Source organism: Astyanax mexicanus, chromosome 2 (assembly GCF_023375975.1).
Source record: "Astyanax mexicanus isolate ESR-SI-001 chromosome 2, AstMex3_surface, whole genome shotgun sequence".
NCBI classification, from domain to species: domain Eukaryota; kingdom Metazoa; phylum Chordata; class Actinopteri; order Characiformes; family Acestrorhamphidae; genus Astyanax; species Astyanax mexicanus.
In genome coordinates this window covers 4,633,170-4,660,009 of record NC_064409.1, presented here as the reverse complement: position 1 = coordinate 4,660,009, position 26,840 = coordinate 4,633,170, and the positions used below count along the sequence as shown (strand labels likewise).

At 34.5% G+C, this 26,840-nt stretch overlaps 3 protein-coding genes across 3 annotated transcripts in view; 2 read left to right on the top strand and 1 right to left on the bottom strand.

Annotated features, from left to right (window-relative positions):
* adipor2 (adiponectin receptor 2) overlaps positions 1–4,001 on the top strand; it is a 57,691-nt gene extending 53,690 nt beyond the window's left edge. The window contains exon 8 of the mRNA XM_022671799.2: positions 448–4,001. Within this exon, the coding sequence (XP_022527520.2) occupies positions 448–576 (129 nt within the window). The 3' untranslated portion in view covers positions 577–4,001. The remainder of the gene's footprint in view (positions 1–447) is intronic.
* On the bottom strand, positions 3,271–17,391 carry cdc123 (cell division cycle 123 homolog (S. cerevisiae)). The gene is made up of 13 exons (XM_022671798.2): positions 17,239–17,391; positions 16,294–16,365; positions 16,028–16,094; positions 15,870–15,902; positions 14,096–14,191; positions 13,863–13,969; positions 13,076–13,124; positions 10,623–10,698; positions 9,487–9,609; positions 9,349–9,377; positions 8,345–8,464; positions 7,294–7,431; positions 3,271–5,697 (listed from the first exon to the last, which is right to left on the bottom strand). The coding sequence occupies exons 1-13, from the start codon at positions 17,310–17,312 to the stop codon at positions 5,635–5,637; spliced, it is 1,047 nt and encodes a 348-aa protein (XP_022527519.2). The 5' UTR covers positions 17,313–17,391; the 3' UTR covers positions 3,271–5,634.
* Positions 17,392–19,314: 1,923 nt separating this feature from the next.
* nudt5 (nudix (nucleoside diphosphate linked moiety X)-type motif 5) lies at positions 19,315–26,177 on the top strand. The gene is made up of 10 exons (XM_015608666.3): positions 19,315–19,363; positions 19,627–19,704; positions 19,791–19,858; positions 20,813–20,865; positions 20,951–21,058; positions 22,022–22,117; positions 22,889–22,990; positions 23,122–23,130; positions 23,245–23,298; positions 24,551–26,177. Exons 2-10 carry the CDS (start codon positions 19,654–19,656, stop codon positions 24,658–24,660), a joined length of 651 nt encoding a protein of 216 aa, XP_015464152.2. The 5' UTR covers positions 19,315–19,363; positions 19,627–19,653; the 3' UTR covers positions 24,661–26,177.
* The last annotated feature ends 663 nt before the right edge of the window (positions 26,178–26,840 follow it).

Here is a 26,840-nt window from a genome sequence, read left to right as displayed (position 1 = left end):
CAATAAAATTTAAAGTTTTAAGTGTATTATATATATATTTGAAATATCGTGATCTTATTTTAGGGCCATATCGCCCACCCCTAATGTGAGTGCATGTGTTTGATTGATTATGATGTTGCTTACTGGGGTAAAAAGCTCCTGTTGCGTTGGTCTCATTGCTTCAGAGCAAACCTAAAAAAAATATACAATCATCAGACACCAGAGATTCAGCTGATCTATATATATATATATATATATATATATATATATATATATATATATATATATATATATATATATATATATATATATATATGTATATTTTTTTAGGTTTGCTCTGAAGCAATGTGTTTTATATAATATAATATATGGGGTAAAAGGAATACTGCAATTACATCACCCTCTAAATGTGAAATAGCTTTCTACTCTGATGGGATTTCATCTTGTTCATTTTGTGTCCTTCCACAGTTTCACTCGCACCAGCTTTTCCACATCCTGGTGGTGGCGGGGGCCTTTGTTCACTTCCACGGTGTGTCCAACCTGCAGGAGTTCCGTTACACAGCAGGAGGAGGCTGTGCAGAAGACGGCGCTCTGTGATCCTGCTCCACAGGGCCAGCGCACAAAAACAACAAGGGGGGCGAGAGCCCCCCCGTACCACCACCACAACCAACGCCGCCGCCGCCAGTAACAACTTTGCTCCTCTCGCCTGACTCGCTCAAACACAGAGGAGGGCGACACTGAACGACAAGGTTTTCTCTGTTTCCTCTAAGGGTTCTGTGTGTCTCTTTTTTTTTTTTTTTTTTTGCTTTGATTTTGTTGTTGTCTGTTTTTCCTCTTATTTCCTTTTCTTCACTCTTTATTTTCCCACATCTATAAATAAATGCATAATAATGCATCACTTGATTCAGTGGACACAGGTTCAGGACGGATAGATAGATAGATAGATAGATAGATAGATAGATAGATAGATAGATAGATAGATAGGTAGCTAGTTAGATAGTTAGATAGGTAGGTAGCTATTTCGATACGGAATCATTGAATTGAAACACACGTTTAAAAAACACTTTTTCTTCCTTTCTTTTTTTCTTTTTAAAGATTTGTAAAGAGACTTTTTTGTTTGGTTTTGGTTTTGATCACATGCTGTTTTTGGATTATCTTGCAAAAAGTAGGATGATAAAAATGATAAAAGACCACATGGGGTGTTAAGTAAAACAGTAGTTTTTTTTTATTATTATTATAATTATAACTTTTTCTCAAATTGAAAGATGCAAATAATAGGTTTTTAAAAATTTTCTTCATTTTTTTTCTTAATGTAAATAAGATTTATACATTTGGGTTATATAGATTTATACAAATAATGTAAAAATAAAAAAAATAAATAAATAAATTATATAATAGTATTGATGATAAAACCTTGTGCTGGCAGAAAGAGAAAAATAAAAAATAAATGAGGAAAATAAAGCAGAAATAAGAAAACCTTGGGAGGAAACAGGGTTTGGAGAGGTTTGAGTGGTTTGAGTGACCTGAGGTGAGGGTTTCTCAATGATTTATCATGATGATGATGTAGCCTGAACTACAGATATATATATATATATATATATATATATATATATATATATATATTGCTCCATATACAGTGTTTGTGGCGCCACGTGGAGGAGCAGGGCGGCATGGACTCTCTTCTTCTTCTTCTTCTTCTTCTTTTGTGAGAGAGATTCAGCTGCTTACCATGCTGATAATGCAGTGATGATGATGATGATGATGATGATGATGATGATGATTATATTAATGATGATGCTGATGAGGATGATGATGCTTCTTATCTTTTGGGGAACACGTTCCTGGTTGTAGTACAGATCTAGGGGTTCTGGATCAGCTGCTAACGGATGGAGTAGCCGTTGGAATGGCGAGCCATTGGCACTCAGAGAGAGCGTTTCTCACCAAGCCATAGGCCTGAGTTCAGAGGCCGTAGAGAGGGTTCAGAGGAACCAAAGGCTGAAAAGGCCAAGACACAAACTCTCACTACACAGGCCTTAAAATATATCCTTTCTCGCTCACTTGCATACCTCCTATTCTCCTTCTCCTCCTCCTTTGTTTTTTAATTTTATTTAATTTTGTATTAAAATCTACTCCCAACATGCAATGGGGTTCCGTTTTTCCTGCGTTTGTTTGCGGAAAAGCTAACTGTATATTTTTAATTCCTTAAATCTAAATCTAAGGGGTGTTTATTCTGTTTTTCAGATTTCAGAGTGTATGTATTCTCATAACCTGAAAAACCATGGCTTTATGATCTACAGTACCGATATACAGTACAGGCCAAAAGTTTGGACACACCTTCTCTTTTTATTAATGTGTTTTCTTTATTTTCATGACTATTTACATTGTAGATTCTCACTGAAGGAATCATTAATAAACTATGAATGAACACATGTGGAGTTTTATGTACTTAACAAAAAAAAAAAAAAGCTGTCCTCCACAGTCACCGGACCTGAACCCAATCCAGATTTGAGGTTTAGGGTGAGCTGGAGCACAGAGTGAAGAAGGCAAAGGAGCAACAAGTGCTAATAAACACCTCTGGGAACTCCTTCCTTCTCCTTCAAGACTGTTGGAAAACTTTTCATTTCAGGTGGCCACCTCTTTATGAAGCTCATTGAGAGAATGATGCCAAGAGTGTGCAATCAAAGCAGAGCAAATCAGAGCAAAGGGTGTCTCTATTTTGAAGAAACTAGAATATATATATATATATATATATATATATATATATATATATATATATATATATATATATATATATATATATATATATATATATAAACTCCACATTTGTTCATTCATAGTTTATTCATGATGCCTTCAGTGAGAATCTACAATGTAAATAGTCATGAAAATAAAGAAAACGCCTTGAAAAAGAGAAACTTTTAGCCTGTACTGTACATCAATGCTTTTCGTTTGTTCGTTTTTTGTTTCTTTACCTGTTTGATTTGTTTTGTTCATCATTATTTTTTTTTGTTGTTTTAATTCAGATTGCTTTGTTGTTTTGATGACTTTGATGCTCTCGCAGTGCTTAAAACTATTAAAAAGGACTATTAGGGTGTTCGAGTTTTAAGATTTTTCAGAGTTTTCTGAGTTTTCAAGTGTTCGAGTGTTTTTTCGAGTGTGGCTTTCACTGGCTGCCTCCTTCCTCTCCCTCTTCTTCAGAGCAAAGGTTTACACCACAAGAGGACTTTTGGACTTTTTGGACTGTTGGTGGAGTTTTATATTTCCACTGAACAGGCACTGTGCTTAGCTATTAAAAAAAAAAAAACAACCCTAAGTTTATTGCCATAGCTTGGGTTTGGTTACGTGAGAAGATGTTTTTGGAAACTGTTTGTGGGTAATCTGGGTGAAAGGGCTGTTGGAAAGGGGTGTCTTTATGATAATAATGATGATATTTTATAAGATCAAAGTCCCCATTCGGACGTGGGGAGCAATAGACTGCCATATCCGCTCCTCCTCAGTTTGTTGCACATCGAAACATCGCAAAAAATTCAGATTGTTGCCCCGAAAATACAGGCATTTTAGGCTCTGTTGGAGCTGCAATGCACTCAATGTTACTCTGGGATCAGCTTCTCTTATTCACTCTTCAGCCTCACATCATCGTCGTCATCGTCTTCATCTTCAGAGACACATCAGAGACTTTAAAAGTGTCTTCTCTGTGAGTGACATCGTCTCATCCAGTCATCTCGTTATCTTGTCTTCATGCTGACCACACCAGCAGAGACTGGACACGTCGACAGCTCTGGGGCCCATTTTACCACCAATAATTACCAGCACCAGGCCTTGATCCACTGCGCAACAAGTCGAATCCATTTTTGAGGGGGTTTAATGCATTTGTTTTGTTCTTATACTTTTACGATTAATTTATTATTGGTGTGCGAGAGGTGCATACTATTTGTCGTTGAAGCACATGTTATGAGTGTCTGCAGTAGAACCTTTATATCTGCTGTATTGTTCTAATAAAAGGTTTTTGAAATTCTCATTTCCCCAAGTTTCATGTGTTTTCTTTATGAACATTGCTGTAAATACATTTTCTAATTTGTACAGTTCTATTTTTTCAACAAATGCAACATATATAAGGTATTTAAGATTGCAAATATATTAAAAATAAATCAGACACTTTCCCATTTAAATGTAAATGTCACAAGCCTCATTAATTAATTAAACCATTTCAATTATAAATAACCATATTATCCATTTCCTTCTTATGGGAGAAATCAGGTTTTTTTTATTTAGACTTTTTTAGGCATGAAGATACTTAAAATTAAAATAATGTGCATTTCTTAAAAAGACTCAGTTTATTCGGCTTTTTTTCTCTGCTTAGGTTTGGCTTGACTCTTCCTATTAATAAATGCAAGCAATCTGTACATGTCTGAAATATGCTTTGGATATACAGCTTTGAAAAAAGAATTAGAAAACCACTTAAAAATGAGGAGTTTCTTTGATTTTACCAAATTAAAAACCTTTTAGAGGAAGATGGATGATCACAAGCCATCAAACGAAGCTGAACTGCTTGCAGGAGTGAAGCAGCATAAAGTTATCCAAAAGCAGTGTGTAAGACTGGTGGAGGAGAACATGATGCCAAGATGCATAAAAACTGTGATTAAAAACCAGGGTTATTCCACCAAATATTGATTTCTGAACTCTTAAAACTTCATGAATATGTTTTCTTTGTATTATTTGAGGTCTGAAAGCTCTGCATCTTTTTTGTTATTTCAGCCGTTTCTCATTTTCTGCAAATAAATGCTCTAAATGACTATTTTTATTTAGAATTATTCAAACATATACCTATAAATAGCAAAATCAGAGAAACTGATTTATAAGCTGTTGCTGGCCATACCATAGAGGCCATAGATCCCTCCCTCAGACAAAGTCTGAGGTTCTCAAAAAGCATACTGTAACCCAAGTGAAAGTACACTGGCTGGCCAAAAAAGAGGTCACACACTAATATTCTCTGCTTATTCAGCCACTCAATAAATCGAATAACTTCTTATAACACTGGATGTCATATGCAATGTTATATGGAATAAAAAAAACATTTACCCTACTGTACTTTTACTTCAACACAAATCCATCAGTGCAGTGAGCTGAGAATATAACAGTACTTTTATTATGCAAATAATATGACTAATTTGAAACAAATTGGTAACTTTTTTACATTCAAAAGTGTATAAACAAAATCTATTTGGGCTGTGCTGATTAAATAATAGCATTAGAATCATCTTATTAATATTACTTTACAATATTCTTTCTCAAAACAGTCCCAAAAGCATGGGACACAGCGTCTGGTTGTTTCTGTAGCCTGTTTAAGAAATACAGAGCAGAGAAACAGAACCGTTATCACGGTCAGAAGTTCCTCTTAATCTTTCATCCTTCAAACGACACAGTTATACAAGAACCACTCACGTAGCATCGCAGCATTTTAGCACATGTTGCTAGGCTAAACAATTCCTCTTCATGTGAAGCCATGCAGATCTACAGTACTGTTTAGAATTTGATACGTTTAATAAATGTCCCTCTAATAAATATACAGAGCAGAAAACCAACGCTGGGAAAAGAGGAGCCGCTATTGTAAACGGTCTGAATCCAGTTGGTCTATTGTACCAAAGCCTCTTTATCTCATGTAGTTTCAACATGAGGCTCAGACTCGTCTTCTGACTCTTCCTCTTGTTGACCCTTTTTCTGCAATGAAGAAAATAAAAAAAGTATGATAAAAGGATTAAAGGTTGTACACATGAAAAACTAACCTGTTTCAGGGTTCATACAGTTTTTACAATCCTTTTCAATGACTTTTCCATGACTTCAAGGCCAATTTTGATTATTTTGACCAATATGATTTTTAAAACAATAGCGCAGACATGGACAATAAAACCAAAACTTAGTTAAAACCATCAACTAGAATACAAATTGATTACGGTAAGGCTAAAATTAATTTAATAAAAAAAAGATGTTCAATAAAAGTAATAAAATGTGTCAAATCTTGATAGCTCCATTGTGTAGGGCTAAATTACTGATCTAACTCTGAGCTGATGTATTTGTTAGCTTAAAATATTAAAATTAGCTTTTCTCCTTCAATAAATGGAAAGACAAAGGTTTGTAGAGCAAAATTCTATTACTTTTCCAAAACTTTTTGGGTATTTGTATTATTTTTGTATTTTTTTATTTTTCAAAATTTATCCAGGCCTGAAAATTGCTATTTTGAAATTCCATGACCTTTCCAGGTATTTCATGACTGTATAAACCCTGCTGATTTTATATCTACAGTGGTAAAACCTTTAGAATTTTCCCTATCCAGACGGGATTAGTTTCTCAGGGGGATGTCTATAAATAAAAAAAAATTCACACTTCTACTCAGTGATAAAACTCTTGCATCTGGACAACAATTGAAAAAAAACAGGAGGACCAGTGAGTTTTTAGGCTTTTTCTGGTCACGTGTCATCGTGTTCAGTAGCTCCTCCATTTCCACTCGCTGTTGTGTTTTTTTATGTCCATCTCGGTGGAAACGTGCGCCCAAAGCGTACAGTAATGACGGTGTGTGGCAGTGGACAAATAGCTATTTTATTAAAATGTGAGGAGACGAAACTCAGATGTCAGTCTGGACAGGAATAAAATTACCGAAGGACCACAGAGTTCAGAGAAAAACAGTAGACAATTCAGCCTGTAATTTTCTCAGAGGACATCTAAATAATACACATACATGGTCATTTCAGACGGGAATAAAATCACAGAGGACCCCAAAATAAAAGAGAAAATTAGCCCAGAACCCCTTGGGGAACTAATCCTGTCTGGGTCTATAATCAGATTTTCACACAAGTTAAACAAATGAGACAAATTTTTATACTTGGTCATTTATTTATTGAAAAAAATGATCCAATGATACATATATGTAAGTGGCAAAAGTATGTAAACCTTTGCGTAAGGTTTGAGTAACAGGCCCAAACCATAATACTACCACCACCGTGTTTCACAGATGCGGTAAAGTTCTTATGCCAGAATCTCTAAACATTTTATTAAAACCAAAAAGTTCGATTTCAGTCTTGTCTGTCAACAAAACAGCTTCTGGCTTGTCTATGTGATCTTTATTCAGTGATCTCCTGATGATGCCCATGAACATTAACATTGACTAATATGAGAGAGGCCTTCAGTTGCTTAGAGGTTCCTATGGGGTCTTTAGAGACCTCGCCAGACATTACACACCTTGCTTCACCAACTTTCACAAACCTTCAAGCTTCATTATATATGTATAGTTAATTAAAAGGGTTTAAAAGTCTCACTTACTAATTTAAGGAAATCGATCAACTTATATGCATCTTCTCCAGTAGTCAGGTCCAAAAAGTCTCGTGGGATCCTGTAGGACAAGCAGGGACTTGGCTGGACAGTCACTTCACTGGTGGTGTACCGGAAAGCAGGACCATCCTAAAACAGCAGACCATCAAAACAGAGCCAGCATTATCAATCTGTACAGGTCAGAACAGCGGCTCAAAAATTAAATATAATTCAGGTTACATTCTTCATTTTTTTTTTAAGTGAGCTATAGAGAGATTTTTCCCCCCACACCAAAGTTCAGTCTTAGACTTTTTTCCCCCCTCAAACATATTAATAATGATGACTGTAGTTTGAGATGGTGAGTAGGAGTGGGTAAATAATATCAGGCCATTTCAGCATATTTTTGCGATAAAAATATTCTTGGCAATATGACAAAATTTTGATTTGATTTTTTAAAATGAGGATTTGGTATAAAATAAATATTCCAAAAAACTAGGGCTGTTAATGTTAAAGCATTAATGCACACAATTAATTTAGAATCAGTATTGTCTTATTTTTTTATCTGACTCAGCCATCAAATATTTCAAATACTTCTTTTAATTAGGCTAAACGTCTGATAAGGTGCATTTTAATCCGATATATTAGCCAGATAATATACTGCTAAAAACAAACACTGTCTCTGCTGCTCCATGCTGTTTACACACACAGTAATGTGCAGCGTTCACTGCTTGCAGCCGTGACACTGTTTACTAAATGGACATCTGCGCTGCACGTCCTATTGAAAACACTGTGCTTAAAAAAAGTGCAGTGCGGTCCTGCACCGGACAGCTCTGACCAATCAGAGGAGACAATGTGCTTGCGCGGTTTATTGGTTTTGCATTTTGGTGCGTTTAGGTGTTTTTGTGCCTGTGTGAAACCAAACCAAACAGAGGGAGAAATGCTCAAAATAAACAAACTCATCAACTGACGATTTGCACAATAAAGTACTGTATAAAAAATTGATGGGCTACAACCTATAGATATACACACACTCACTCACAATGAGACACAGTAGGTAATGTACCTGTAGTGCTTCTGTGTCGCTTGTTGTAAGACTGTTTCCAGAGGTTAGCTCCTCCCAGGAGAAGAGCAGAGAGTCTGTAACCTCACCAAACGGATTAAAGTCAATCAGCCAAACACGACCCTGTTAGAATAAACACAAGCCATCATGAATATCGATTGTCCAACATGAAAAACAGACTTGTGCTATGTACAAACATTTTACCGATACATAAAATAAAGTACCAGTCAAAGGTTGACACACCTCTTCTTATTTAATGTGTTTTCTTTCTTTATATTATTATTTTTACATTGTAAATTTAATATTGAAGACTGTGGGACTATAGGTTTAGGTCAGAGGATTGAAAAGGACAAACCTTCTTTTTTTTTAACTGTTTACTATGTAATTCCATGTGTGTCCCTTTAATTTAATGTCAGCTTTGGGGAAAAAATAAAAGACCACTTAAAATGATGAGTTTCTTTGATTTTACCAAATTGAAAACCTCTAGAATAAAATCAAGAGAAAGACGGATGATCACAAGCCATCAAACAAAACTAAACTGCTTGCATAAAAAGTTATCCAAAAGCAGTGTGTAAGACTGGTGGAGGAGAACATGCCAAGATGCATGAAAACTGTGATTAAAAAACAGTACTATTGATATTTCTGAACTCTTAAAACTTTATGAATATGAACTTGTTTTCTTTGCGTTATTTGAGGTCTGAAAGCTCTGCATCTTTTTTTGTTATTTCATACATTTCTCATTTTCTGCAAATAAATGCTCTAAATGACTATTTTTATTTGGCATTTGGGAGAAAGGTTGTCTGTAGTTTATAGAATAAAACAGCAATGTTTATTTTACTTAAACTTATACCCTATAAATAGCAAAATCAGAGAAACTGATTCAGAAACTGAAATGGTCTCAATTTTTCCAGAGCGGTACGATGTAAAAAATAATTTAAATCAATGACATTGAGTAAAGTGTGTCCACACTTTGACTGGTACTGTGCTTATATCCTTCAAATCCTCACCATGCAGTCTCTGTAAACGTCCAGGACAACTGAAAACGAATGCAACAAAAAAAGAAATTACATGACATATTTTGAAGCAGTTGCCAAATATTTATGATTTACCCCTTCCCCATCTTTAATCTGTTAAGTATCACTCACAGTCCTCATCAGGGAACTGGTGCTGAATGTGGTCCCTGAAGAACTGCAGAATGGAGGAGGAAATATTGGCCTCTTGTTTGGAGATGTGATGGTAATGTTGGGTGTAGTCTCTCTGAGAGATACCTATAAAGACAAGGCAAAGATACAGCTTGAAAAGTTTCAGTAATTCAGTTCAAAATGTGAAACTTATATATTATATAGATGTATTAAACACAGAGCGATATATTTTAACTCTTTATTTCTCTTATTGTTGATGATTATGGCTTACAGCCATTGAAAACCCAAAAATCAATGTCTCAGAAAATTTTAATATTATATAAGACCAATTGGTACTTTTGGCAGTGTGGGCAGTGTGCCAAGTCCTGCTAGAAAAGGAAATCTGCATCTCTATAAAAGTTGTCAGTAGCAGAGGGAAGCATGAAGTGCTGTAAGATTTTGTGGGAAAACAAAACTGCACTGACTTTAGACTTGATAATAAAACACAGTGGATCAACACCAGCAGATGACAGACATGACTCTCCATCAAACCATCACTGATCATCAGTAAATTTTACATTTCATTTAAAGGAAATCAAGGGAGCAGAGTCTGGAGGAAGAGTGGAGAGACACACAGTCCAAACTGCTTGTCATCTGCTGGTGTTGATCCACTGTGTTTTATTATCAAGTCTAAAGTCAGTGCAGTTTTGTTTTCCCACAAAATCTTACAGCACTTCATGCTTCTATAGAGATGCGGATTTCATTTGCCAGTAGGATTTGGCACACTGCCAAAAGTACCAAGTGGTCTTATATAATATAACATTTTTTTGAAACCCTGATTTTTGGGTTATAATTGGCTGTAAGCCACAATCATCAACAATAAAATAAATTATTGCTTAAATAGATCACTCTGTTTGTAATATATCCATATAACAAATGAGTTTCACATTTTGAAATGAATAACTTAAATAAAGTAACTTTTCAATGATATTCAAAATTTTTTAGATACTCCTATTTTAGCTCTGTTACCACATCCTGGTCTTAGGTAATTTATTTTAAATTACAGACTAATGAAAAAGCTCTAAAGTTACATATCTACAAAGAGAAGCATCCTGAATTTAGCTGCAAACTAAGCATTAGCGCTTGTGTGGATCTCATACCAATAAGCTTGTTCTCCTTCACAAAGCAGCGGAACTCCCCTCCTGGAATGAGCTCGCTCCATTTCCTCAGAACCAGCTAAAAAAAGAGTGGAGAAATTTAGTCCAACTGTCTAATATATAAACAACCGATTAAAAGTTTCAGAAAACAAGTTCATAATTATAAAGTTTTAAGAGTTTGTTTTTTAATCACAGTTGTTTTTTCATGCATCTTGGCATCATGTTCTCCTCCACCAGTCTTACACACTGCTTTTGGATAACTTTATGCTGCTTTACTCCTGGTGCAAAGATTCAAGCAGTTCAGTTTGGTTTGATGGCTTCATCCATCTTCCTCTTGATTATATTACAGAAGTTTTCAATTTAGTAAAATTAAAGAAATTCATCGTTTTTAAATGGTCTCTTATTTTATACAGAGCTGTAGTAATTAAATACGTTTTCAGTTCATTTGTTTTTCTTTCTCTTTACTACAAAATTAAACACACTGGACTTTGTACCATTTCTGTTAACTGACTGGACCTGAAGAGCCTAAATGGCAAAAGCAAGTGTATATACAAATATTATTTTATATATAATTTTAAATACAATTACATATCAAACATTCATACAGGTATTAAAACCCAAGCTGGATCGTTAATCCTCCTCAGCAAATCCTAACCCAGATAAATATCTATAATTGACTGTGGGAGAATTACAATCCCATGAGTATTCATCAGCAGATTCATTATCACATTCATTTCCTCTCCACACACTATCACCACAATGCAGTCAAGAAAAAGAGATTTTTTGTGTGTGTGTGTGTGTGTGTGTAGGATGTCATAAAACCTCATACAGAACTGCAATTAAAATCATCGTGTCACATTCCTATAGAACTGAGTGTGTAGCTCTCTTATCAGAATGTGCAATTTCCCACAGATTACCTCATGCAATAAATCAATGACTGCATGAACTCTAAAGTGCACTATTGGTCAAGCAAGACTGGCAGTCGATTCTCCACGTGTGCTAAAAAGTGCACTTAAAAAAAAGTGTTGCCCTCCAGAAAGCAGCAAAAAACTATTTTTATAATGTTTACTTCTATTATAATTTATGTCAGAACTATTATTAATAATTTTAACCACCCCCTACTAAACATGTCCTACTAAAGTAATTCTAATTGGGCTGGCAAATTAACCTAAAATTAATAGAAACAGTCATTGAGTACTTCTTAGCAATATTAGCTTGCTAATATATATATTGGTAATTTCATTTTTTTTATTGTTCATGTTTATTGTACATCTGATATAAAAAGTCATTTGATACAGACAGTGGATTATATTAGGTATACACTTCAATTGTGAAATGTATATTAGCAATATAATTAATCACTGTTATTTGCTTCTAATAGGTTTATAATAAATACAAATAGTCAATTAGTTAGTAATAGGAGTATAGGAACATTACATTTTTAATATTTCTGGCCATACTGCTCTTATCTACTAGAAAAGCCAAGAGAACTCTGATTGATCAATAGTCATTTAAATACAGCTCTGGTAAAAATATATATATATATATTTTACCGAATTAAAACCCTCTGGAATATAATCAAGAGGAAGATGGATGATCACAAACCATCAAACCACCAAACTGAACTGCTTGAATTTTTGCACCAGGAGTAAAGCAGCATAAAGTTATCCAAAAGCAGTGTGTAAGACTGGTGGAGGAGAACATGATGACAAGATGCATGAAAAAAACTGTGATTAAAAAACAGGGTTATTCCACCAAATATGGATTTATGAACTCTTAAAACTTGTAAAAAAAAAAAACATATTTTTGTTACTTTAGTGATTTCTCATTTTCTGCAAATTAATGCTCTATATGACAATACTTTTTTTGAATTTGGGAAAAAAAAAAGTCCGTAGTTTATAGAATAAAAAAACAATGTTCATTTTACTCAAACATAAACCTATAAATAGCAAAATCAGAGAAACTGATTCAGAAACTGAAGTGGTCTCTTACTTTTTTTCCAGATCTGTATATTTAAATATAAATATAAAAATAATTTACATTACGCAGCTGTTTCTTGCAAACATTAATAAATAGTATCATATATGGTTTCCTTTTATGGGACAAAGCAATCCCTGTAATACCCAAACCTTCCATTTATACATTAAGGAAGTTTTTTTTATATAATAAAAAATAATAATAATACAACGGGCTGTTTTGGGTTAAAATATGCTCACTAATCATTATTAAAGTCAAATTTAGGGCCATCATGCCCAGCACTCATATAACCAAGACATCAAGAAAACTGAAAAATATTTAATAATCTACTGACCTCTAGTGGAAAACACACATATTGCAGCCCCACTAGAACTGTATGAGATACTGTGACTGATAACTCAAAGACTGCCCTTTTTTAAAATCTGTGCTATACTGGACTCTACTGAGTTACACTATATGCATGTGTGTGTGAGCTGCACCTCATAGTTTATGGCAGGGTCTGGCGAGTCATCACTGCACTGGAGAAACCTGTCAAAGAATGGAAAGAAATGTGTTGATCACCCCCTGAATATACAATATAGTTAACTGATACAATTCTGCATATATAAGTGCTGTGAAAAAGTATTTACCTCTTACAGATTTCTCTTGCTTTTTATGTTGTTGTTACAGGTTTTAGATTATTAAACAAACTATCAGATAAAGATAATCTGAGTAAATATACGAAAACCTTTGTAAATACAAAAACAAAGTGTTTTTAAATGACAATTTTATATATTAAGGGAGGAAATCTATCTCCAAACCAACCTGGCCCTTACGTGGGGAAAAAGTAACACCTGTAATTGTTGGACGCTTGTTGTATCTTTAAGCTCAAGCTTACTTGGGTTCTGCAGCAGGACAATGACCTTGGAATGGTTTAAAAAACTTAATGAAGGTTTTGGAGTGGCGTAGTCAAAGTCTTTTTGAGATGCTGCAAAGAAGAGTGGGCCAAAATGTCTCCACAAAAACATTTGATTGCAGTTGTTTCTGCAAACTGCCAAATTATTATTTTTAGGGGGCAAACACTTTTTCACACAAGGCTAGGATTGGTTTGGATAGATTTTTTCCCATAATAAATTAAACTAACATTTAAAAACTGTTCTTCTATCTACCCAGGTTATTTTTATCTGATATTAAAATGCTTTCGATAATCTGAAACATGTACGTATGGTTAAAAAAAAGCAAAAACAACAAATCTAATCCTCAGAAAAACAGTCCTTGTTTGCTTACGGCTGCGTGAGGTCATGCGTGATGAAGTCTGAGCTTTTGAAGAGAAGGAAGATGTCACTGAGACTCTGACACTGCAAAGAGCTGTTCAAGGCAATCCAGTTCGCATCCTGTAGAAAAGTGAATGAAAGAATCAGAGAGACATGAGGCTCATCTGCTATTAATATAGTCTGGTATAAAGGTATGGTCATATTTAAATGAGAATGCTTAGGTAAATGATGGTATGGTAATCTTACCCGTGGTGCACTCCAGTTCAGTTTGGGAAATACACATCCACCAAGTGCGTTTATTGCTTCCTGAACCTTTGAGGTAAATTCTGGGAATTCTGGTGCCTGAGAAAAGGGGAAGAACAGCACTCGGACAGTAAGCACTAGGACAGTATTTGGTATACTGTGCACACCAAAAAAAAAAAAAAAAAAAAAACAGAAAAGAAAACTTCAATCTGCCTTGTCTGACTTTTTCTTGATCTCCCTGCTCTTTTTGTGATTTTTACTAAAGCAAAACTCTGACAAATTTAACATTTCTTGCTCCTGGGCTCCCTCTGAAGGTAAAACATAAGATTCATGCTTTGAATTATACCTAATGAAATAAAGCATGTGGATTTAGAAGAGTACAGTAATATATAGTCATGACCGCTACCAGATCAGGAGAATCTCTCACTATCTTTAATAAACTCCTGAAGACAGAGCTCTTCAAAGAGCACCTACTCTCCTAACACCTCTAACTAACTACCTTCTACTACCAGATCAGGAGAATCTCTCTCTATCTTTAATAATAAACTCCTGAAGACAGAGCTCTTCAAAGAGCACTTACTCTCCTAACACCTCTAACACACTAACTACTTCTAACCCCATTTCCTTCTTCCCCTCCTTCACTTCTCTATCCCTTTATTTCCCTTCGACCTCCTTTAAGCCCTATCTAAAAATGGTTTATCTTAATTCCTCTTACTTTTGTACTTGACTATTGTTAGTCGCTTTGGACAAAAGCATCTGCCAAATGTAATGTAATGTAATGACCGTAAGTGTTGGCACCCTTGAAAATATTCCAGAAAATTACAATTAAAATTTCTCCCATAAAATGGTGTGTTATACACATTTATGTCCTTTGTGTATATTAGAAAAGAAAAGACAAAAAAACAAAATGAGCATCATTTTTACACAAAACTGACAAAATTAATGTCATTCTAAACTAAAAATTTAGTTGCACACACTTTGGAAAAAAAAAAAACACTGAAATCAATCTCTTCCTTTCACTATCAGCAAGCTTCTTACACCTCTCAAATGGAATTTTGGACCACTCTTCTTTTGCAAACTACTTCAGGTCTCTCATATCTGAAGAGTTTTTTCTCCCAAAAGCAATTTTAAAAACTTTCCACAGGTGTTAAACGGGATTTAGATCCAGACTCATTGCTGGTGGCTTTGTTTCCATTGATCACTGGGTGCTTTTTGAAGTATGCTTGGGGTCATTGTCTTGCCAGATGACCCAAGACCTAGGACGCAAACCCAACTGGTCTGTATATTGCGACCCAAATTTACCTTTGGTAATCTACACTGAGTGTGAACAAATAAAAAATGTGTAATAGATTTTTTTTCTGGTAGAAAAATGTAAAAAAAATGTATTTTTATATATATATATATATATATATATATATATATATATATATATATATATATATATATATATATATATATATATATATATATATATATATATAAAAAAAAGAGAGTTCACATGAACTTGACTTGGGTCACACAACATCATGCAGTTCTTGTAAAAGTCCTGCCTGCTTCATCAAATCTACAGAAAGTGCATGTGATGGTGCGCTAAACCCAGAGGAACAACAACAACAGTGACACTACCCTCCTTATTATAGTCAGTGAAGCATCACAATGATAAAATTAAAGATAAACATGCTAATCTACACATACTTCCTTTAAGACACTAAACGCTGTCAATTCTGTAGAAATCTGGAATAATAAAGAGCTGGATCATAAGGTAAAAGACACTTACTGTGGCAACTGTAGTTGTTTCATCATCGGACCACTGGAAAAAAAAGAAGATAATTTATAACACTTTAAAAACACAACCAATATAAACATAAAGGCAGGAGGACACATTGAAAAGAAAATTGTATATGGGCATTTAGCTAATCCAGAATCCTGAATTACCTGAATGTCTTCTTCCTCTTCTGAGTCACTGTTGTTGTTCTGTGAACATTGATTGTTGTTTTCACAGCTGCAAATGAGATTAATTGGTTAATCTGAGTGAAAAAACACAAAACACATTTTTCTAAAAGCCATAATGACTATAATGTTATATTAAAATGTAAATGTTGATAAATATAATTTGGGATGCACTAGGCTGTCATCGACATGTTTATTGTCGATAAAATAACGTCATATCGTCCCGCTCCAACTCAACGCTAACCACTCACCCTCCAGAAACAACAAGAGTCCCGTCATCCAACAGATAATCGATTACATTTTGAGGCAGAGGAAGAATCAGGCTGAAAAAAAAAAAACACACACACAAATAAGCAATTTAGAGCCTGATTTACATTTCAGACAGATTAATCCGTCCACAGGTTTGTTAATTTGTTAATTTTATTGAACCCTCTATGGCACCATACCTTTTCACACCATATTAATTAATTAATTTATTTATTTACTTATTAAATTATTTATATTTAATATAATGTTTATTATATTATAAATAAAACCATGTACATGTGCAAAAGCATGTTAAGGAATACAGCACACAAATACTGATCAATTTAATTAACAATTATCAATCAAAAAGTTAACTACCACAGCTGAGGTGACACAGGTGTACAGCACAGTCAGACACAACCTCAGCTACAACAGAGCTGACTGTGTACTAGATCAAAACATAAGTAAAATAAAATAATTGAACAAAAACTAAATTATTTGTAAATAAATAAATGAAAATAAATACAAATATTTGTATACATACGTAACGTTACATCACTATAGTTAAACACTAAAGATAAACAACTGCTGCGACTATTTATTTCTGAAAATAGTAAACCAAACCTGCAGGTTTTGGCCCCTTTTTTTCCTTTAAAACACCTTATTTAAATGATCAGCTTGTTTTAAAAACGTCAAACATGTAAATATAACATTTCTGTATCCAGACAGACTCCCAATTTTCCAATATATACATATTTTCTCCCTAAAATAATTGTATATTCAATATTATAGAGCTATATAGTTCAACAGCAGAATTTACCTGAGCTCAGACTCACAGCTAGGCTAATGCTAACCTGCAAAACTCATCTTTTCCTCTTATTACACAGCTATAAACTAATAAATCCGATAAATACAGCTTTATAAAAGACCTCAAAGCAGCGCGGACTCACCTTTTAATCGTGTGCTTCTTAAATAAAGGATACCAAACAGAAAACTGGCAGTTTATCACCTGCTCTTTCTTCATGCTGCTAACTGCTAACAGCTCTGAGCAGCGCAGCTAAACGCGTGCAGCGGTAAAGAGGGTCCGTCCGGTGTTCCGTCAAATTGTGCTCCCCTGTCAAACCGTGCTACCCCAGTGTTTATCTAACAGTAAAAATACTATAAAAATACCGTAAAGCACTATATTAGAGCATTAGGTAGTATATTTGCATAGCATAAATCAGTGTATAATGGCAAATCTTTGTAAAAAAAAAAATGTTGTATATTTAGTATAATATTATAGTGCACTTGAACTATATGTGGAATAAATAAAGTATACTTTTTCTCCTTATAGTTACATCTTTTTACCTAATTAAGCAGTACTTAAATATACCTTAGTTAGTTGTGCGTATTTTGTACTGGTGATGTACTCATACATTGCACAATAAAAAATATATACGATGTATTATTTTAGAAAACTATGCTTTTTTTTATGCTAACTATACCTTTAGTAAAGGTGTCCATAGGAGCCGATATGCCTGCAATAAAACATAGTGTATAACAGTCAAATTTGATAGCAAAAACAATTTTGTGTTGCTCATACTAATTATCCATGTAAAAAAAAAAAGTTGTGTATTTAAATATAATACTAGTGTACGTGAACTATATGTGGAATGTGGAATTTAGTTTGGCTGAGCTAATTTTGTACTGGTAATGTACAAAAAATGCTTTTGTATTTTTTTTATTAATAATAACTGTTGTATTAATTATTATTATTTTCCTTTTACACTTTTGTGCAGTGACAGTGAGTACAGGTTGTTTATTGCACATAAGAAAAAAAAGAAAAAAAAAGATTTATTATAAAAAAAAACAAGAGAAATAATTAAATCATAGTCTATGAATTAAATAGTTTAGGTCAGCGCATGCGCAGTGCATTTAGGAAGCGCGTATCGTCGGGTAGTATAACTCGACAGAACATTGGCCCCAAACACACTAAACTATAGTTCCTACAGTACTAATACTCGCTAATATAATTATTATTTTAACAGCATTTTAAACTGTGGGAACATGTTAACTACAGGACAGTAATCTAAATGAATTATGTAAGTAATTCTATTAGCCTAGAGAGAAAAAATACACGATTTTTCGGTCCTTAAGGGGGGAAATAGAGAAACTATTTTCAGGGAACACAACCTTGTGACCAAGCCAGAGAGTCTATAGAGAGGAGAAAACACACTTTAAAATGCATAATGTCTTCAGGGTTTGTTAAGTTTACCAGAGTGAGCTTTTCTGAGTCCAACTGAAAATGGGCTAACATGAAGAAACTGAGCCAAATCAGATTTTTACTACATAGACTCACTCATGAGTATTTTTAAGACTTCCTCTACTATTATTCAATATAATGCAACACTAATATAACATTTATCTATATAGTTATCGTTTTTACAGTTTACAATTTGAAATAGAAACACATTAACAAATTATTATATTTTACTGTATTTGCTATGATTTTAAAATATTATTTATCCCATTTTTTCTATTTTTTTTTTTCATGTTAATTTCTTTTACATCAGCTTCTTTCGGTCGTCTTTGGTTTGTAAGTTTTCTTGGCAACAGAATTCTCATAGATGAACACGTTTTAAGGCCTTCTTATATTATTTATAATTTTATTTAGTTGTACTTTTGTCAAACTTTTTTTTGCATTATGAGTAATGAAATTTCAGTTCTCTGTATGTCCTGTACACTTTTCTTGACTAGCTCGCCAGCTCACACTAGTAGCAGTAATGCTAGCGAATCTGTTGTCAAAAATAGCTTTCTGTAGAAAATTAAAACAGTATAGGTGTGTTTTCTTTGTATTTATAGATAAATACTCATTTTTACTTTCTAGAATTAAATTTATATCTTCGATATATAGTTAATTTTTATTTTTAATTTCAGTTTTTAGCCGTTTAGCTCCATTCACCCCATTCATTAAGCACTCCCTCGCGGGCGCCCTCTATCGGTTTGCAGTAATTTTCTGATATAACAGGCTAATAGAAAGTGGGCGTTCTCTCTATATACAGGCTCTATCTGAGCGGTTGGCTGCAGTGAGTACATGTGAGTGACAGCAGTGTTTTCATTTATTCTCATTTTCTCTCATTTCTCCTCGATTTAATTCAGTTTTTTATAGATTTCTGCTTTTGTTAGAGTTGTGGTTTGGACGGTTCTACTTTTAACAGATGGTAAAATTGAGTTAAAACATAGTTAGGCTGCTTTAAAGCCGACCGCCCTTGTTTTTAACCCTTAAAATCCGGTGTGTATCTGTAGCCCACAGGGAGCAGCAGCTGCTGTAATGATTTAATTGTGTGTTGTGTGCTCAGAGTTAGGCCTGTGGACTGAGAGAGAGGATGAGCTGCCCAAAGAAAGACACTGTAGAGCCGCATGTGATTAAAGAAGAGGTAAAAAAAATGGTGTATTAAACATTTAACACACCTAAACACGGTTTAAATATGTTTAACTGACTATATGAATGTGTTTCTGATAGTTAATAGCTGCTGGAAAGTGGGTGAAGCTCGAGAAGACTACATATGTGGACCCATCAGGAAGCACAAGGTTTTATTATTAATGATCTGCACTTACTTTCACTTTTCTTTTATCATAAATGCCATCAGCTCTGGGGAAAAAAACAAACTGAACTGCTTGGATTTTTGCACCAGGAGTAAAGCAGCATAAAGTTATCCAAAAGCAGTGTGTAAGACTGGTGGAGGAGAACATGATACCAAGATGCATGATTACAAACTGTGATTTCGTAACTCTTAAAACTTTATGAATATGAACGTGTTTGCTTTTTTGCATTATTTGAGGTTTGAAATGGCTGTAGTTTATATAATAAAACAACATTTTACTCAAACATATACCTATAACAGCAAATTCAGAAACTGAACGGTCTCTTAATTTTTTTTTCCAGATATATATTAATGGTGTCAAAAAAAAAAATATTTAATCAGTTTAATCACAACAATATTTTTTGATTAACTGCGATTTATCGCACTTGTTCCTCTTAAGACGTAAGTTTTTATAGTTGAAACAGCACCGAGCAGCAGAGACGTGTTTGTTCATAGCAGTATATTTTCTGGCTAATTTATCAGATTAAACTGCTCCATAATATAAATCAGTAGTTGGGTGGGCGGGGCAGATTGCGGCAGAAGTTGGGGTCAGATTTGGTAGCGTAATTAATTGATTAATTGATAAATTGACTGATTCCAAATTAATGCATTAACGCTTTTATTTTTATTATAGATAGGGTGAAATACATAGGTGAGCTACCATAACATCAAAGCTTTTTTATAATATTACTTACAGAAATATAGAAAAAATGATACCTCTAAAAAGTGTAGAGCAGTGAGGGACCAGGAACAGGATTGAAGACCACTTTTCTGAGTTCAGCAGTTTAACCAAAGCATCACCCTTTCAAATCTAATTTTTCTAATCTAGCTGATCGACTGCATGTTAATTTGTTACCAAGCATTTCCTTTATTGATCATTTCCTCAATTCTCTGCTTCTAGAACATGGGAGACAGCCAAGAGAACGACTAGACCAACCAACAGTGCTGCAGATGGTTTGTTTCTTCAACCTTCTCTAAAATCATCTGTATATAAAAATGCATGTGATGCATGTTTGTGACGTGTTGTGTTGATCTGTAGGTGTTGGGATCATAGCTCTGCTGAAGAGGACTCTGCATAAAGATTGCGTTGTTTTAGTGAAGCAGTTCAGGCCACCAATGGGATGCCACACTCTGGAGTTTCCTGCAGGTGAGAAAAGCATTGCATACTGTACTAGGGCTGCAACGATAAGTCGATATAAGCGATAATGTCGATTATAAACAATTGTTGACTGCAAATTTTTTATTGTCGACTAATTGTTAAAGCTCCACTAGGTAGGATTAAGATTTTGTGCTCGTGGGCTCCCCCTACAGTTGTAGAGTGTAATAAATGTTTCAGGCAGATTTGTTCCACTTTCTCGTTTTTGGCTTTCACAGACATATTCGGTCTCTTTCCAGCTTCTGCCAGAGTGTCTGTATGTTAGTTTGTAAAGAATGAACCAGTAGTCCTTGTAGAACTGTTAGAACTAAAGGTCGGAAAGCAGGTCGCAGTTCTCGCGAGCGTTGGTCGCGGCCGCCTCGGAAAACTTACAGAGTCTGGTTTGAGCTCAGAGGAGCTCCGGCACAGACACGAGAGCACCGCTATTCCTCCTATTACACCTCAATGCAGCGCTGCAGTGAGTTTCAAGCTGTAATTTCACTTCTTTAAAATGATCAAAAATCAAGAAAATCCTACCTAGTGGGGCTTTAATTTGTAGCACTACTCAAATTACTGTGGACAAAATCACAATGGAAGAAGGACAAATTACACATTTCCTTACTAAATAGCAGCACTTTCTACATTTAAATGACATTTAAATGTTCTGAATTTTTTATTCGGCATTAAAATCTCATGTTTAGCTGTTTCTGTAATTTTGAACTGATCTAAAAAAAAAAAAAAATCTAAAAACAGGAGCCGTACCCATAGCACTCAAATATGGAGGGAATGACAGAAATAATCGTTGACTAATCGACTAATCAGAGAAATAATCTGCAGATTAATCGACTATCAAAATAATCATTAGTTGCAGCCCTATACTGTATATATGTATCATTAGATATTGATCTCTATTTAAATAATCAATAATTTACACAGCGTGTGCATGCTGTGGTTTAATGCTCTCGTTTTTTTCAGGTCTTATTGATGATAATGAGAGCGCTGAGACCGCCGCTCTGAGAGAGCTGAAGGAGGAGACGGGTTACAAAGGAGAAGTTGTTGGAGTCACTCCAGGTATCATAACTGTGGAGAATAAATGATCTAATTAACCCGTTAATTAAGAATCACACTAAGAAATACACTTCTAAAAAAATATAAAATCATTGAAAAGTTACTTTATTTCAATAATTCAGTTCAAAATTATGTGAAACTCCTGTATTAAATAAATGTATTACACACATAGTGTATAATCTATATCTATTTTAAGCATTTATTTCTTTTAATTGTTGATTATGATTATGGTTTACAGCCAATAAAAACAAACAAAAATTAGAATATCAAATATAAAAACAGTTGGTACTTTTGCAGTGTGGGCAACGTGTGGCCTAATCCTGCTGGAAAATGAAATCCTCATCTCTATAAAAGTTGCCACCAGTAAAATATAGTAATAAGTAATAATATAGTATAAATTAGTGGTTCCAAAATACAAGTACAGATTTAATTTAGCAGAATTTAAGTATACTTTTTTCACAAGGCTATATTTCTCCAAACTATGATTAATTACAATTTAGTCATGTTTAAAAGGGTATAATTGATTAATTGCTATTCTGCATCTGAGCCAATCTGAGCTATTCTAATATCATTATATCAGTGTCATTTAATGGTCTTAAAATGACAATTATATAGTTTAAGACAATAATTTCTGAGAATGTATAGAAAATTGGACTTACCTTGTGGTAACAATGTAATGTGCAATGTGAAAGAGTTAACTCCAAATTAAATGTGTTCATTATCTGTTTATTGATGTACTGATTTTTTCTCTCTGTCCCTGTCTTGCTCCATCAGTCACATGTCTTGATCCAGGGCTCTCTAACTGCACCACGAATATTGTAATGGTGAACATTAATGGGGATGATATAGAAAACATAAACCCCACTCAGCAGCTTGGTGAGACTTTGCCTGTTTCTTATTTCTTTCTTAAACTTCATATTTTTATTATTTATGTTATTTATTTAAGTATTATTCATCGATGGTAACCAAAGCTTCACTTTTGTTCTCTCTATTTTTGTTCTTATTAGGAGATGGAGGTAAGATTTATCTATATTTTTAAAATATATGTCAGTATAAAAACCTACTTGTAGGCTATGAAATATTTCATTTGTGCTTCTGGAAGTAAATTATTAATTAATTTATTTTTCCAGAATTTGTGGAAGTAATTCTTTTACCTCTAGATGAATTTCAGAGGAAAATAGATGGTGAGTTTATATTTTTTGCTTTTTTGCTTTTTCTTAGATTGTAACCATTAAATCCACTTTCCAATTAGTACACTAAGAACCCTATTTTAGCCATCTTAAGGCAAGCCGTCAACAATGCACCATGCAGCTTGATTTAGGTGTTGTCACTGTGTCTTTGCTATCATAACGACAGGAAAAGTACACTGTGCGCAGCTTGAAATGCACTAAAGGCATGTATTAATTCTCTTAACTGCTGTTTCAGAGCATTAGATGAGTGGTTAAACATCAAAGAGTTCAATGTTGTGCAATAATCAATAGCCAAGCCAAAGTCCAGATATCAGACCAATCACAAATGGACCTCCAGGAATGGGTAAACATCAATCCGAAACAGTCAAAACTGGTGGAAACATACTTTAGAAAACTTAAATCTGTTATTGTAGCAAATGTGGTTCTACCAAGTACCAGTCTGATAAAGTGTTATTTGTATTCTGTTTAAAGTTATGCTAAAATTTACTTTTTTTTGCCTTAAATTAAAAGTATTAATTGTTACAGCCTTTTTTATTCTGACCTTCTACTGAATACCTTTTATTTATTTAATAATCCCTAATTTACTGTAGTACTTTAAGGCTGATTTTAAGGCTAATCTGATTTTTTGCTCAATGTGGCTTAGACCTGTTTTTTTATGGCTGTGTGAACGTGCCAAATCCGATTTTTTTTTTTTTCAAATCAGATCCATGGACATGAATGTGAATGGTCAAATCTGAATTCATGTGTCTTTTTTTATGCTTTAACTTATTAGCATTAGCGCTACATGCTTCTCTCTCGTACCCACACTGTATCTCTTGGTGCAGCTGTGCAGCTATAGCTGCAAAAAAAACAGCAAAAGCAAACCGCCTGTCCTTTTTTCACCTCCTCGACCTGAGCATGAACTTCAGAGCAGCTGTTTACTCTCCACTCCAGCAAAAGATGCTCCACATATGAGCTGCTAACTCATCCATTTCTTTTTATAAAGCTACGAGTCTCTCCTCTCTCTAATATGAGTTTTTTTCGTTGTTGGTGAAGAAGGAGACGTTTATACAGGTATCAATGTGCAGCATGTGAGGAGGCGTTTTAGGAACAGATTTGTTCACATTACACACAGATACAGATCACTTACATTTACAGTGAATGTGAACTGTCAGGTTGGACAAATCCAATGTGAGGAAAAATATCAGATATGAACAATGCGGCTGTAATGTATCAATCAATTATTGTGTTGTCATTGTGTTTATAGAGCTGCTGAAGAAGGAGAAGATAGTGGTGGACTCCAAAGTGTACATTTATGCCATGGGAATGTCTCAAGCCTTCTTTAAACCCAATGAGCTGCCTGTACTCAAACAATGAGCTTTTAGTCTGAACTGCCTTTACTATTATAAACGGTAACAGGAGGAACATGGGAAGATGGGAAGAAAACTTCATAATTAATAAAACAAGTTTACATGTTGTTTAACTCACTCATGAGGGCCTTTTAGAAGAGCAAATTAAGAAGTGTACTGGTAGTTATTCCACAATTCCTTGAACATTCCTAATACTAATAAACTAATATAATTGAACTGATAATTAACTGTAGTTATAAATGTGTAGTACTGATGCCAAGTGCATTCAGGATGAGATAATCTTAAATGTAAGGCAGCAGTTTTATGCTGTTTTCTCCAGGTTTCTCCATTTGTTTAAACGGAACATGGGACTAAAAAATGAAAAAGTGACTAGTTTTGTTGCATGTACTGTATCAACGACCAGAAGCCAAAAAAACTAAGGTGACATCAGGTTAAAAATAAAACTAATGCATAGCCACAACTAATTAAAGAAGAACTCCAGTGTAAAATGTACCTTTAGTGTAGTAAAACATGATAAAGTGTACTAAATTGTGTTGAATAGCTCACCTCTGCTCTCCTGCAGCTCTCCGAGATCCAGCAATTTTGAGCTTTTTGCCCAGAACTCTTTACAACGGCCGCTTCAGGGCATATTTTGGCCCAATAAATCGCTTTTTACTCCGTTATCCAGGCTCAAAGTAGCTCCACACCTCATTGGTAGAATATGGAGAGCTCTGACATTTAAAACGAGGCATTAATAGCTTTAAAATTGCACAAAAAGCTTATTAAAAACCTGTAGCGTAACCTAATCTCTGCCTGAAGATTACTGGATCTCAGAAAGCTGCAGGAGAGCAGAGGTGGGCCATTTAACCGAGATTAGTACACTTTATCATGTTTTATTACACCAAAAATTCATTTTACACCGGAGTTCTCCTTTAAGACAAGGGAATGAGATCCTAACAAGATCCTAATGCGAGATCCTAGCATAGCCAGAGAATAATAAAGCTTGCTTTTCTGTAAATTAATGGCCATGAAGAAATTGAATATTACTTTAAAGCGCCAATCCACTGATAATCTTCAGTAAGAAAAAGAAGTGATATTTTGCAGTGAGACATGGTATAACTCTAAGTAAAAGACACTTAATTCCCATACTAAAAGCTGATTGGCTCAGATGCAGACAGTATGCAGACCCATTTACCTTCCTTACGCAGTCATATTGTGCACAGCCCCTGAGATCTTTTCACTTTACTAGCTGTGAAACATGTCTAGAATTTAATTAACTCGTTCCCATGCCTTAAGTCATGGCCACGCCTTAATTATCTCGTTTTCATGCATTAATTAATCGTTCTCATGCCTTCGTTTTTGTTTTTTAACATGATGTCACCTTAGGGGCTCCGTATGTTTCAAACCCTGAAATGAACTAATTATTCTAGAATATCCAGAGCTATAAAGCTATGCAGCTGATGCTACAATAAAGCATCAATTAAAGCACCTGTGTGAGCACTATGTTGTCTTTTATCTAATAAATTGCTGGTTAAAATGTTTGAATTGTTGCCTTTTGTGTCTATTGTTTACGCACCACATCCCAACCCCTTTAATGAGCATTATAGTAATATTTAAGCGTCCGGCAAAATTGAGACGATCTTTAAGAGCAGCTTACAGCATTATACACTATACAGTATCTCACAAAATAGAGGACACCCATCACATTTTCACATCCCAAAGATTCTCAATGAGGTTAAGGTCTGGACTATGTGGGGAAGTCTCTCAATCCATGTGTGAAAATGATGATCTCATGCTCCCTCTTTCACAATTCCAGCACTATGAATCCTGACATTGTCTTATCTTGGAATATGAAGAAAAAACCCATTGATGAAATAACCTGGTCTATATTCAGTATATTCAGGTAGTCAGCTGACCTCATTCTTTCAGCACATACTGTTGCTGAACCTAAACCTGCAGACCAACTGCAGTAGCAACCAACCAACCCCACATCATTTACTTACGTAAATCCAGGTGGAGACTTTTATTTTGGCCAGGCAGTATAGAGGGCATTACCATCCCCAGTAGACAGTGCAGTTGCAGTGCAGTAGACAGTACGTTTACATAGCAAAATCATGAGATACACCACTAGTCCTGTATACTATGACATTTTACATATACAGGGGTTGGACAATGAAACTGAAACAACTGTAATCATTTTAGTGTGGG

Coding starts and splice junctions, on each gene's coding strand:
- cdc123 (XM_022671798.2), bottom strand. CDS start 17,312: ATGAAGAAAGAGCAGGTGATAAACTGCCAGTTTTCTGTTTGGTATCCT. Junction 13,970..14,095: donor TGAACTGGAGTGCACCACGG/GTAAGATTACCA, acceptor ACTTTTCTACAG/GATGCGAACTGGATTGCCTT. Junction 13,125..13,862: donor ACGCATGACCTCACGCAGCC/GTAAGCAAACAA, acceptor ATTCTTTGACAG/GTTTCTCCAGTGCAGTGATG.
- nudt5 (XM_015608666.3), top strand. CDS start 19,654: ATGAGCTGCCCAAAGAAAGACACTGTAGAGCCGCATGTGATTAAAGAA. Junction 19,705..19,790: donor CGCATGTGATTAAAGAAGAG/GTAAAAAAAATG, acceptor TGTTTCTGATAG/TTAATAGCTGCTGGAAAGTG. Junction 20,866..20,950: donor AACCAACAGTGCTGCAGATG/GTTTGTTTCTTC, acceptor GTTGATCTGTAG/GTGTTGGGATCATAGCTCTG.